We start from the raw sequence: 15,219 nt of genomic DNA, 5'->3' as shown, positions 1-15,219 counted from the left end.
AATATTTGCTAAAACGAGGTGCGCTTTTCTTTTTCTGGCACATAGAAATACTTGACAGGCAGAGATAGCGGACCTTAATTAATTATACACTACGTAAATATTATTCTTAGGGCCTGTTTGGCCACTTCCTGATAAGTGCAGAATTAGCTATCCACAACTTAACTTGACAGATGAAGAATCTGTCAAAAATTTGTGAATAGCATATTCGGCACTTTATCAGAAAGTGGCGAAACAGGCCCTTAGTAGATAAGGAGGATCTAATATACCTACGTAGGTAGTATTCTGAAATATATAAAAGCGACGTTAGCTTAGCGCATAATAGGCATGATTTCATTTTTTGTTCTTAAATTCATGCCCAAGAAGTCATAGTCTTCAGGCAGTCGGAAACAATTTCTTGCAAATAAGTCAATAATAATAATAATATTATGCTCTTTAATCATTACATTTACTTTCGATTTACTAAGCTGTTAAATAGTAAACGTATGTGTATCAAAGAAGCTAGTTTTCACTTACCAAAATTTTGAACAATTTTTAATTATAAATTCAGTATCTACACTTGTTTTAAACAACTATTTAAATTCACAACATGGTCGCTATTTTTTTATAATATACGGGGGCAAACGAGCAAACGGGTCACCTGATGGAAAGCGACTACCGTCGCCCATGGACACTCGCACCATCAGAAGAGCTGCAGATGCGTTGCCGGCCTTTTAACGAGGGAACACGCCTTCTTCTTAAAGGTTTGCTGGTCGTATTGGTCGAGAAATACTGCTGGCGATTCGTTCCAGAGTTTTACTGTTTATGGTAGGAAGTTATAAGTACGAAAAACGCACTGTCTGTTCAAAATGTAAAACAATTTTAACCATAAACTCGCCTGGCTTTACAAACGATTTTAATTCACATCATGACCGCTAAAATTTTTAAAATTGAATCGATGAGCAAGATAGCATCAGCTTTCCGTGCCTATTTATTTTATCAAAGTACAATTAAGTAACTGTCTATCAACTGTCTGCAGATAAGGGCTGCTCTACATTACAGACAGATGGACGGACAGCAAAGTAATGCGAAAACAGTGATATAACAATGATATTTTAGTGTCTAGACATGTTTCAAGTAATTTAATATGTTGAATATTCTTTTAAAATACTTTATAATGCAGCCAGAGCTTTGGAATCAAATAAACTTATTTACTTATTATTCATTTTGAATACCTTACAATTGCCTTTTTCTCCTATTTTGTTATCAGAATCAGCTTAGTTGAAACTATAATCTGATGAGGTCACTTTTAATAGGAGTAAGTGGATTTTGTTCCCTTGAACATCATTCCAAGTCTAAAATCTGTTTCCTTTTAAGGCGAACAGTGTCTCCTGTGAGCTGTAGTATTTAGGAGATTTTGCGCAAGTACATTTTGGTGTTCTTTAAGTCTGCTCTTATATTTAGTGTTTTAAGAATTGACTGTTTCCTTTATTGTATCTATTTGCAGGTGTTCATGGTTTTCTGAGTTCTGAATGAACCATGGTGCATTTCTTATAGTTCTGAGCACATTGTTTTGGAACCTTTGCAGAATTTCTATTTTTGAGTTACTTGCGGAGCTCCAGAGTTCTATGCCCGATCAGCCTTATAATAATTTTGTACACACGTAGTTTATTGGTCAGCCACAGTAGGCCTTTTTTAATTTGACGATTCACTCTATTGTGCTCAGTCCATGTATTATTTGATTTAATTGCAATATACTTACTCTTTTTTCCTTGGAAAGGCTTGCTGTCACCCAGTTCGGAATAACAACTTTTTGTTTACTTCGTTTTTTTTCTGTGCTATAATTTATATTTATATATTTTTTAATATGTAATAAGTACATGGAGTATTATAATTACTCGAGTCGTACTTTTTGTTAAAAGGATGAAATTAAAAACCATATTAATCATATTTAATTGTTTATTTGTCGTTTGTTTCAATGCAAGTTATTAAGTCTCATAACAAAAGTTTAAAAGTAGTAAGTATAAATAGTCTTATACTAGATACTGTAATATTCGCGGAATAGGCATAAAACTCGATTACAAAGTAGGCGTAACTTGAACGTATACAAGTTAAATAGAATAATATGAAATAGTATTGCAAGGGTATACGCAGCTATATTGGTATGGTCCAAATTATCATCAAGGGTCAAAAAATCACAACCCTACAAAAATCGTAAAAAAAAAACGATAAAAATATGAACACCGGATAATTTGGACCAGCCTTATATTATTTAGTATAAAAATATCAATTTATTTTCACAAATAAACAAAGAAACCCATAAAAGTAAAGCCAATAAATGCACTATTTCATTTTGTACCCCTTCCCATCAGAGCAGCTGGTTTATAATCTAGGATTAGCTAAGAACATTTGTGCACAATGTTAAATGAACTACCTATTGTATATTTTGAAATAAACAGTAATATGATTTTATTTTACAATAAATTATTTAACAGCTACAAACTCTTCAGCTAATCCGTATTGAATCCTCAGGATAAAAAGTGAAGACGGAGACTTGTCAAGCAAAAAGTGAGGCCATTTATTCACTACTTAAAATACACCAAATAAGTAAGGCGTAGTTTCGTTACTGGAGAAATTATTACTAGAAGCTATACGCTTAATATGTATCGTAATATTTATTTTGCAATATATATCTCAAATATCGTAAAACTGATTTACTATCGAAATATGACGATAAATATCGAGGGTACAGCATGCGCCATTGTGACCCTTCTTATGTGTGGCATCAGTTTGTGATTAACAGAACTCCGTCTGCACTTTTTTGGCCTGAGACTGAATCTATCCTGTTCTAAGCTGTATCTAGATAATTTGATTACTTTTATATTTATGCTATAACAATGTTTTAGTAAAAATTACAGTATTTATACTATTCCAAATTAATATTCTATATTGCTCATTTTTGTACAAAGTTTTCATGTTTGGTGTTATTCAGAAAATATATTTATAATCACTACCGTTACATTGTCGTATTAATCGATTTTATTATACTTTTTATATGTATCTCTATATTATTATTGAAAATGAAACAAATCAACACAACGGCTTACTTCATAAAGCTAACAATAACAACTTAAAATTTAACGTTTATATAGATACAGTTATAAAATTATATCGATAAATATAACACTAAATAAGTTAAGTACAAAATCAAATAGAGCCTAATATCAAATACGAAATATATTTACAAGTCTATGTACAATTCTATCACATATTACAATCTTATATGTCACTATATACATTATTGCAAAGTTTGGAGCGTTTCGTCGATTCAATAATGTCTTTCACTGTCGACGAAATTTATACATTGTTTCTTTACACATAAAGTTCAGAATGGAAAACTTTCGTTAAACGTACACTATGTGTGGTTTCTCTGGGGTCCTGTGATGAGGTATTGTTTCGTAAGCGAACTGTTGATAAATATGTTCCTCACTATCCTCCTGGTAATAGGGATTCTTATCGACACTATGCCAAGAGGGGTTCAACGAGTGGAAGGTGTTAGTAACGGACGAACCTATCATCAGGTACCTGTCTACGTCTCTTTTGTTCTCCTGTTCCCTCCGGGAGGTGTAACCTAAACCGTTCCCTAACTTGGACACGTCTCCATTGAGCATAACACTAGTCATTACTTGCTTCGACTTATCACCCTTGCATTTCTTCAAAGGCCCTAAGAAGTACAGCACACCACCGACTACACTTATAACGATACTCACAGTTAGCACCACGACGGCTACCACTACCCATCCACTAGAACATCCGAACTCGGACTCGGGAATTTGTACGAACAATACGCCATTTAAATTGGCGGGCGCCACGCACTTTACAATTTCATAATCGATTTTGAGTACCGTGCTGGAATTGTCTGATTTCCTAGCACTCACTTCGCAATCTCTTCCCAGTTTCCACAGCCAGAGTAGGGAGCAATTGCAAACAAAAGGGTTTCCAGAAATCTCCAGCTCCTGAAGAGTATCGATCGGAAAATGTGCCGCCTCTAAAGTTTCTAAGGCGTTGTTCTTCATATAAATGTGAGTCAACTTCGGATTTCCATGAAACAATCTCGGCGGCACTTCCCTAACCTTCACGTTTTCGTTCATCCATATCTTTTGTAAATTAATATTATCGACGAACGCTCTCGAATCTATTCTATCTAATTCATAAAGTCTACTTATATGCAAATGTTTCAGATGAAACAGACTCTGGAAAGATAGGGACGAAATGTTTTGAAAGAAATTTCCGCTGAGATATAAATGGGACAAGTTTGACAATTTGGAAAGGGCCGAGGTAGGTATGGAAGTCAAATTGTTATCACTAAAATCTAAATGTCTCAGGGATGGCAAATTGTAAACACCCAAATGATTAATGGTGTCGATCAGGTTGTTGTTCATATCCAAATGTTTCATCTCTCGTAAATGAGGTATTCCGTGTTTCTCTATTTTCTGCACTAAATTATCTGATAAATCTAGATACTCTAAATGTATAAGATACATGATGTTGGCAGTGGGAATATCTAAGATTGAATTATTTTTAAGTGAGAGCACTTTAAGTGACGAAAGTGGTTCGAAGGTACCTGAATCGAAACTTACTAATTTATTATGAGATAAATCCAGTCTTTCTAGTAATGTAAGATCTTTGAAGGTGTGCATATGGATGTCTGTGATTTGGTTGCTGGACAGATCTAGATCGATGAGTCTCGTTAGGCCTACGAAGGTATCTTGGTCTAGTTTCTTCAGAGCATTATGACTGATATTCAAAGTGGTCATCTCCATATTATTTTCAAAATTCTTACTACCTAGATCTTGTACTTTGTTGTAAGAAATGTCTAGGATCGCTAGTTGAGTGTAAAACGTGAAGGCGTATAGAAGATTGTCGATGGCGTTGTGAGTGAGGTTTATGTGTGTCGCTTCTGGGTTGAGTTGGATCGGGACGATCTCGAGAGCGGCATTGGCACAAGTCGCCGCTCTCATGGCATCGTCGCACACGCATCTCGGAGGGCACAGAGTACGCGCTGAGGCGCTCCATGTCCACGCCAGAACTACCACCAACCACCGCCACTTTGCTACGCCGCGTGAGCCCATAACATCTCATGTATACCACACCAAAGACCTGCAAAGAAAGAAAAACGACTATTAGAATACAATTGGATTTTGCAATTATTCTGATTCAAATACGTTTATTTGTGAAATTAACGAATATTTTAGTGTACATTTTCTTTTATATAAATGGCTGCTTACATTATAATTATAAATTGTGATTAATTTTTGATCATTTAAATATTCAAATACTTTAAAGCCTCACGACCTTTACAGTAGGAATTCATGCCGTATTCAAAATTATATCACCCACGCATAAACTCGAACCACCTAGACTCAGTTTCCTTATTTACGTTTTACGGTTCTCAATTTGCAAGACGAATGTACATCGTAAACGGGAACTAGCAGACCCGTTCTGCTAATCCTCTGACGCCCGGTGATTCCTTTACAATACCTCCAAAATGCTCGACTGTTTAACAAAGGAGCTTCTGGTACTTTAAATTAAATGTTCGGCTTTACGATTCGACGGAATGTATAATGAATAGCACCGTAACATCTGTTAACGAAGGCGAACGATCTCAAAAGTTTTCACGCGCAGGAATAACTAATTGCGAAGGTTGGAATTCAATTTATAGCTAGTGCGCCTTGCGGGAGATCACGCCGTGCCAAAGTATTAATAATGCAAAACAGTGTCACGAAGTTTTTGATTCCAAATGCAAACGCAATTAGCAAGTCCTTAATGGTGAGAGAGTCCCAAACCATAATCTTCTGTTGTGAATTAAATTGGAGTAAATCATAAATTTAAAAAATATTCTTAAAGGAGTTGTTGATTTTGAATATTTAAATTCGATTTTAAGCTCTTTACAACAAATGTTACAAACCAAAACGAATTTAATCAACATTATTTAAACAGTCCCAGAATTCAATTAACATTTCCATTACTTCGATCTGCCACGCTTTTGTCAAACAAAATAGATTATGTTAATACATTTTTGATGAATTAAGTCAGGATTAAGTCCCGGTAATGTAATATCACCCCATAGAAATAGATTACAGCTCCTGAATTACAGAAACCATACGTTTGCGCGCATTCGATACACCGAAGATTCCCGTAAAGTTCGGATTAGCTTCGACATTCAAAATACATCCCTTATCATGTACGTGACAGAATAACGATGCTAAATAAAACGTGAGCTATAAAAAGCTTATTAGAATAAAGAACGAGACTTATATTTACATGAAAACCACCTCCGAAATATATTTGTAATTCTGATTCTGGATCGTGGCTGTTTAATGCAGGATAGCACCACGTTTAAGGAGCTACACTTTAATAACACCTCAGGCTTCTATATTAGGCGTTTATTCCGAGGTGGTCGTGGTTGTGCGGCTGCGATAAAAGAAACTAAAACGACGTTACGGCCTTCATTTCCGAGTCTACACTGCTCCGACCGGCACTCTTTGTCCTTTAATTTCCTGCCTGTTAGAACGCGCCCCATCGCAAAATTCGCTTTCGTAAGCTTCGTTAACTTGTATCGAGCTTTGTCCTTAGCGATTGAACTTTTCCATTAGAATTTCTATTGATTGCTACCGCTAAATTTCCAAAAAAAATCTCCAAACAATCACAAAGTAAAAAATGGTTTCACTTATCTTTTCGTAAGCCAATTTGGAGAAACTTTGCTCTTTTTCTTACTTCAAACGCCTCTCTTGAGAGTATAAATGTTTTCTTATTGGAAAGTTTAAAATAATATTTAAGAATTTAAACGAAGAGTTTTCATAAGTCTAATGGATCTTTTGTTACGTAATATTACAAAAGATGTTCAGTTTTCTATACACTTTAATATCTAAGATAACACGAGTTCTACTTCCATTATGGAACACGTAAAAATAAATATTTTTAGAACTGAAGTCAATGAAATAAACAACGAAATGGATAATTCGAAAGCAACAAAGGCGACATTAATTCATTTATTTAATAAACAAATGGCGTCCCGATAGGCGAGCGCGATATCAAAGATCCTATTAATAACGGTGAACGACGATGGCCCATTTAAATTACCGGCAAAACTATCCACTCAGCCCCGATTAGTTGTGGGCGGAGCGATCGGAGCCGTAACTGAAGTTATCACGGCGTTAATACAGCCCGAGACAGAGGCTACAGGGGGAGCCGAACAATAAAACCAGTGTAAAAGTCGGCTAACCGCTCCTCTCCCCGAGATCCCTTCATTTTTATGACTTTCTTAAGACGTGCTATTTCCGACGTGCTGTTTCAACCGAACGATTTTAATTTAAAAACTTTTTGCTATCTGAATATTTATATTTTTTGATATCTTTTCTAATTAAGACGTAAAAAATACTGCTGCATAAATATTAATGCAATTTCCTTTGAAATTGTTTTTTGTTTTGTTTTGAACAGCTACTTTAACATTGTTTGAATAAAACTCGATTCATATAATATTTTAATAAACTTATTAACAATATATATTTTTATAATTAAATAAGAATTGAGTGCGGTAAATCTAATTAATAATAGTCAAAAATGAAATATAATCCTACTAATATTATAAAGGCGAAAGTTTGTTTGGATGTATGGATGTATGGATGTGTGGATGTGTGGATGTGTGGATGTATGGATGTTTGTTACTCTTTCACGCAAAAACTACTGAACGGATTTTAATGAAACTTTACAATAATATAGCTTATACATCAGAATAACACATAAACTACAATTTTAACCGACTTTCAAAATGGGGGAGGTGTTATGTTCGTTTTCTTTTATTCAACGATTACTCCGCCGTTTGTAAACCGATTTTCAAAATTTTTCTTTTGGTATATATTATCCCAATTTGGTATTATATTCACAAAAGTGGTGATCTCATGAAGGATCCATAAGTAAGATCCTGGTATACCGTGGTTCAGAAGGTGCTGAGAGAACTCCTGATTCTTTATAGATACAAGTTTGGGAGTTTCGGCGTTGTTTTAAGAACAGAAAGCATATGCTACTATGCAAATTACATTCATCATCATCATCATCATCATCACTACCATATTATACCATTTCATAGTCTTTTAGATCGAGACTCGAGTTTGTCAAGCGATAATTAAAAAAAATCTATACCTACCTAATATTATAAACCTGAAGAGTATGTTTGCTTGAACGCGTCAATCTCAGGAACTACAGGTCCGACTTAAAAACTTATCTCAGTGTTAGATAGATCATTTATCGAGTAAGACTATAGGCTATATTATATCACGCTAAGACTAATACGACCGAAGAAACTCAAGAAAATGTGGGAAAAACGGGGGAAATATTTTTTATGAGAAAATGTACGGTTTCTGTAAAATTCCTAATTTACGCGGGCTAAGCCGCGCGGGCCATCTAGTATAGTAATATAATGTAATATCAATTACTATAATGGCAAATTAAATGGCAGTAAATTGACATTAAATAACGTATCATTATTTTCAATTATCACTGTTCATTTTGCTATCCCCTGACATTATACCAGTGTAACCAATAACAAAAGTAATAACAATTAATGAAGATAACGTGTCCACACCTTATTCCGTGGCCGACAAATTTTAATATTAGGGTAGCACCTGCCAATAGTTACCCCTCGTATATTGATTTTGTAATCACAGCCAGATTAGACAGCTCCACCGCTTTCTCCAAGTTGTGCAGTGAGATTTATTAAATTATATACGGGTATGAAAACATCATTAATATCTTTTACAGTTAATCCTATTTCTGTATCAAATGATAATTTATCTTCTATATTAAACGTTATATTTTCTTTGATGTTATAATTTTTGTTTTTCTTTGTATGTGCTGTTATTTCTGATAGGCATTTTAAGACCAAATAAAGTCTGTCGGTGCGAGCAACATTAGTTCTTTTATTATTTTAAGCGATCAAAGGTAAAACTATTCAAAGTTATAACGATCCATTAAGCTTTCATAAACTTGTAGAAGTTACGGTCCAGTTGGAGCGCGTTCAATTTCCAAATACGTGGATAGTAATTTCCACGAAGTTAAAAATTTCCTTGCAGATTATGATCGTTGTAAATTAGGAGGGCGAACTATGTTTATGCGAGTCGTGCCACTCCTAATATGTTATTAATGCGTGGCCTTATCCTTGCGCGCCTACAGAAGGGATGAAAAAGGCTTTACCCGAACAAAACGTCAACACAATCTCATTTTCCTTTCAACCGGCCCCGGCGAGTCTTAGTGGATCAGCTTTCTAAAGACGCCTTTATAAACGAAATAATGAGAAGTGCTAAGGCGGTATTCAGGCGAGGGCCAACAAGAGGCGTCGATGAATCGTCCATAAAGCGAGCACAAAACTTACCACTCGGGCAAGTAATAGCTGCACTGCCCCCGTAGACAAGTGGCAAAACGCTTACGCTAACGTTAACGCTAGCGCTACAAAATGTATGGATTTGACATTAGTATTCGCTAGCGAAGCGATGACTTATGTCAGATCGCATACATTTTGTAGCGCTAGAGTTAGCGTTAGCGTTAGCGCTTTGCCACTTGTCTACAGGCCCTGATGCGCCGAACCAGCGCTAGCGCCCCGCCGCACGTGCACGCTAAAGGGCTTTTAGCGAACACGAACTTGCTTTCGCTTTGACTTTCATCGCTTGGATTACGCTGGCTCGCCTCGATTGGACGAGGATTACGGATGAATAGTCAATGAACGAATTTGGGCCAAACGAATGATTAAAGCAATGCTTGTACAGCTTAACAAGATTAAGATTTATCGGAAGCGGCGATCAGCAGTCGACACTCTCAATTATTGATCAATTAGCATAGTTTGCAAATTAGCATATTAGAAGTATCTGACATAATTTAAATTCTGAAGTTTCACCATGAAATGCATTTTCCTATTATTATTGTTAAAATTACGAAAAGTTTAGGTTTCTTTAGATATTACCTACCTACTTACCTTTGTGTCCAAATTAATTGTACTAGCAAAGTAACACAGGTACGAAAATTCGTAATCATGAAAAGTGACGTTTGGCAAATAGGATGAGGCCATAGGATTTTAATGAAGGTAGCCGGTAAACTGCAAATCTCAAACTAAGCCTGCTAAATGATCCCGACCCAAATGAAGACGAGAGCTCTTTATATGGAAGTGCTGGAAAATTAGTCAATCCTATCTGCCCGCATCTCGAAGAAGTCGAGGAGGAATAATGAAATAGCTCAATGAGGCGTCGGATACGCGATATCGTGAGGCCATTGAAACGCAATCGCACCGAGCCCGAAATCCGACGGATTCCGTGTGAGATATCTAGCGGCTCTTTTAGGGTTATTAAATGGAGTGGGTTTTAGGGAGATCCAAATATATTCACATTTCCTTTTCACGGTGAAAAATTCGTATTTTCAATAAATAAAGGAACCCCATGAAATAAATTAGCCCCACTTTGTCTTGAATGAATGCGTGCTTTTATAAACATAAAATCCGATGCGATTCACTCAGGTCTGTTAATGCCTAATGAAATGAAAGTGGATTAGATTAGTTCAATAAAAATAAACGCGGGCAACTACGAATGCTAATTAATCTTAACAACCCTGTTTTCTATTGTTTCGAATAAAAATAAAGGAGTAGATTAAATTAATTATGTTCCTTATACGATCGTGGTTAAAAATTATATTTAAATCAAATGGCATAGAATTATTATGAGTAGAATATAGGTAATTCTTATTATTAATATTATGTATTAAATAAAATAATAATACTATTATATAACGCAGATGAAATAAAGGCGTGACATGCTTTTATTTATTCATGAAGATTCTACCTCATTTTCAGGGTTCCGTACCCAAAGGGTAAAAACGGGACCCTATTACTAAGACTTCGTTGTCTGTCCATCTGTCCGTCTGTCTGTCTGTGTGTCTCCAGGCTGTAACTCAAGAACCGCTATGAAATTTTCACAAATTGTGTATATCTGTTGCCGCTATAAAAACAAAATAATAATAATATTTATGGGGGGCTGCCCTTACAACAAACGTGATTTTTTTGGCCTTTTTAGCTTGATATCAATAATGGCAATAGGTAGTCACTTGAAATTTTCGCAAAGGCCTAAAATATATGTGTACTTTAATAATTAATAATAATATTTAAATAAAATAAAAATTTAAGGAGGGCTCCCATACAAAAAACACAATTTTTGCCCAATTTTTGCTCTATAACGGTACGGAACCCTTCGTGCGCGAGTCCGACTCGTACTTGGCCAGTTATTTTTATTAAGTTTAACGACTTTACAGCTAAATCAATTTACAAAACGTTCTCAAAAGGCCAAACACAAGTTGGAATATTTAGTGGAAAAATAAACATTTTAGATGGATAAAGAGGAGCTCGCGTAGAACGTACACATACAAAATTCGTTCCTTTGCCGTCTGTAACTCTAAAAACAAATACAACGCTTGATACCCGGCGACGTGCACAAAGCCCGCATCCAGCTTAGCTTACCCGAGTCTCCAGTTCGCTACAGAATTCAACTTTTCGTCGCGTCTTGAAATAAAATGTAATAGATTTACGTCATGCATTAGATATGTCTGTCACTTCTGCGCTGTTTATTTCATGAGCTGTTTTATGTTGAGGCTTATTTACTATTCCAGCTTTTGAATTCTCAGGTTATCCTAGAAGTCTGTTGGCTTGTTTATCATTTTTTGGAACGCTAGCGTCGTAATTAATGGAGTTTTAATTACAATAAAGTGCGATGTCACTTTAACACATTTCACATTCATGTCACTGCTGTTAACACACATGTGACGCATCCGTTTTTAACAACTGTCTCAGTTTCATAATTAAGAAATAAGTAACTAAAGTATTAGTTACTTATTTCTTAATTATGCAGTAAAATACTTTAATGCCTAATAAATTAAGTGCCTATAAAAAAGTTTGGTCAAATGGTTGCGAGTCAAAAATTCGAATACGTCGGGATATTTTCAATTCAATATCTACAATGCAATCAAAGAGCAACTGAAAATTTCATCTCTTGCAATATTGGATTGTGTTTTATAGCGTGCATGTATTACAATTCACTTCAAACTGTGAAAATTTTAAATGGGTTTAGCTTTTGTTTTATAATTATGTAGTAGAATTTATTTGGTATTCATTAATGCTAAAATAAATCGTAGCAAATTTTAATGAATAGCACACAATAATCTGACTTAGGTTACTTGCGAATGTTTATTCTCATAATTATTGTTTGTTGTTTCAAAAATGTGAACTCATCAAAACAGAAATGTTTCTGCGTATCCCGTCGTATTAAGTTGTTTTCACTCGTTAACTCGAATACTTTTACTTTAGTCGATTAATGAATGAGTAAGCGAAATTGTTGCTTACTCATTATACTAAAACAAAAGCTGAATGTTTCAACATCGTTCCCCGCAGCACTCACGCTCGCTTCGAGCAATAAATTCACAATACTGCCTCACTGTTCCGTAGATTTGATAAACAATACGCGTTCTGTAATAAAGATATTACCTTCTATGCTTTACGCTGAGGCTACAGCATTTTTACGATACATAAAGTAAAGAGCTGAGCGGAATACTCATTTTACGTTCTATTTTTATTGATTTCATCTACCATTCACCGTAAGCTTAATCTCTTTTAAAAGGTTTTTTTTCTGACACTAAAATTCGTTTAAGAACTTCTGCCTGTTATCTTTTGTACGTGCATACGATTTATTTTCACTAAAACATCAAAGCGAAAGGATTTATACACCGTATGTTTATCAAAAGGTGCTAGAGGAATTTTCATTGCATTAGTGAAGGTAAAGCGATTGCTTATTAATCAGTGCATCTGAAAATAGCTCGTAAATCCAAAGAGTCGTAATAGGATTTGTTTTCTGCGCTGATTGCAACCGTCCGGTAAATGATAAACAAACCGTTCCAGCATTTTACTTCAGTTTTGTGCCATTCTTGTTGTATGATTTCAACAAATAAACAAAAGCAAACCTGCTATTCAAATTTTGCGTATCATTCTGTTATGTTATACTTAGTTGTTTGAAAATCTGTAAATTATTAGAGACTTTTTATCACAGAGCTTTTAAGCTTGCGTAACAAGTTAACTAGTAAATATTAAAGAGATCGATTTGTCTTGCCCTTCAGACCCGAAAATTTCATGCAAAATACATCATTATATTCAAATGGAAAGAAAAATGTGAAACAATGAAATTGTATTGTCATTGTTTCAATACTCGTATCTGGCTTCCTTTACAAATTGATTTCAATACGAATTCACAAACCAATTTGACCAATAACGATTTGTCTTGACTATTACTGTTCAATTTTGTTTCAAATTGGAACATACCTTTATCAATAGACATGTTCGTTACAGAATCCACGTGTGTGCCACAAACAATGAACAAACTTATCAAAGTTATAGATTATGTTACACATTGTCCGATCTATAACATAGATTTATCTTGTGTTCTAAGTAATAAGCTTCACTGAAAGTCTGTAATGTTTTGTTAGTTTCATCATTATTGCCATCATCCGAAATCAATTTAGTTATATTTAATTATTTGTCATATTATGTTTCAATTGGTTATATTTAATTATATGTCTATATTATTTATCATGTCCATAATATTTAATATTCTTTTGTTTGTATTTTCCAAAAAAATGCTAAAAACATTTAATTTCACCAAGCCCATTTTTAGGATCTAAGTTATAGTTGCAAACCTGCAATCATCAATAGGTTCCTTAAATAGTCTCGTAACCAGTTAGGTCTACAACTGTAGTTTAGATGCACTAGCGGTCCACATCCTGCAGCACAACAAAAACATGAATGGAGCCGTAAGATGAAATGACCAGCTCGAGCATGTCTTATCGTGTCAGCTGCTTCCGGGGGTCAATGACCTGATATACTTAGAAGTGATAAATCATGTTGATAACAGTGATGTAACTTTATATTAAGATGCATGACCGACATATTGTTTGTTTGAATCGAGAATTTATGACATCCAACTTATCGCTTCCTATTAAATCGGTTGAAATGCTAATCAAAAACTGATGAGTTGGAATGAGATTTTTGATTGTGTTGACAGTAAGTTCATTATCGACATTATACAGGAATGTGCATCTTGGTAGATATAATTTGAAATACATTGTATTAGTTGTCAACTTTGAAAGCTCCAAAAATGGCTTGTTATATTATGAAACTAAAACCCCAAAGTTAAAGATTCAAGAAACCTTATTTGAATATAGCATTGTGAGGATCATACGCAGAAAAGTATTAAATAACAAATGAGTTCTCGGTACCGTGTGTGACTCGAATAAGTATGGAAGAGTTGTAAAAGTGTGCACACGAACCAGTTAGAACTAGTTTGGCTCGGAAGTGAACTTTGTCGCAATTCCCTGTCCTTATAAAATGTAAAAACAGCTCCTTTCTTCGGAACTTGCTACGTATCTTTTTTCTAACTTCCGATGTTACAACAGACAAGCTAGTATTACTTAATAATAACAAATTCCTAATTTTACCAAAATTTTGCCTACAGACAACTCGTCTTCAAACGATTAATTAGAGTTAGAAATGAAATCAATATTTAGAGCAATTAAAGTCTTAATTGCTCTCTCAAGCAATAGCCGTGAATCTCAGAATGGTTCCCATAAAATCACCGCAAACATCAAAATGTGCTTTTGAAGGTGTGTAAAATCTCCCACGAGATCTCCGGGTCTCACCACAGTGGCCTCACTCGTTAACCGAAGGTATATAACTTACCCGGGATCGATTACAACAACCGCACCGATCCAAAACCGGCCTTATTTGTATCGGTGTACAGTTTAAATTGCACCAATTACATTTTATTACACATGTGGTCAAGTCGATACTTAACCCGATGGGAGCTATCGCATATCAAACGCGGCACAATCATATTTTCAAATTTATATTGGGTTATGGACCATGAAGATACAGATTAAAATAAGTAAACTGCTATTTTTTATATCATTCAAAGATTTTTATTTAAAATCGTTTTGATTGATGCGTGATGAATCGATAAAAGCAGTTAAAGAGGAGCATAAACGTGTACCTGTTTCTCGTTTATTAGAGCACTTGCTTTTTGTAGAGATGTCTAGAAAAGTAAGATTTCATGAAGAGAAATCGAGTATCAGTTTACATTTAATTTCATGTTATAAAAGATTTTAAGC

At 34.8% G+C, this 15,219-nt stretch overlaps 1 protein-coding gene across 2 annotated transcripts in view; it reads right to left on the bottom strand.

Annotated features, from left to right (window-relative positions):
* Positions 1 to 1,921: 1,921 nt before the first annotated feature.
* Positions 1,922 to 15,219, bottom strand: part of LOC121730540 (leucine-rich repeat neuronal protein 2-like) — a 70,071-nt gene continuing 56,773 nt past the window's right edge. For both annotated transcript variants that reach the window (XM_042119631.1, XM_042119632.1), the window contains one exon: positions 1,922 to 5,136. In XM_042119631.1, the coding sequence (XP_041975565.1) occupies positions 3,381 to 5,108 (1,728 nt within the window). In that variant the 5' untranslated portion in view covers positions 5,109 to 5,136 and the 3' untranslated portion in view covers positions 1,922 to 3,380. The remainder of the gene's footprint in view (positions 5,137 to 15,219) is intronic.

Source organism: Aricia agestis, chromosome 9 (assembly GCF_905147365.1).
Source record: "Aricia agestis chromosome 9, ilAriAges1.1, whole genome shotgun sequence".
In the NCBI taxonomy this organism is placed as follows: domain Eukaryota; kingdom Metazoa; phylum Arthropoda; class Insecta; order Lepidoptera; family Lycaenidae; genus Aricia; species Aricia agestis.
Note: the sequence above shows the minus strand (reverse complement) of the source record. Positions and strands in the feature narration are given on the sequence as shown.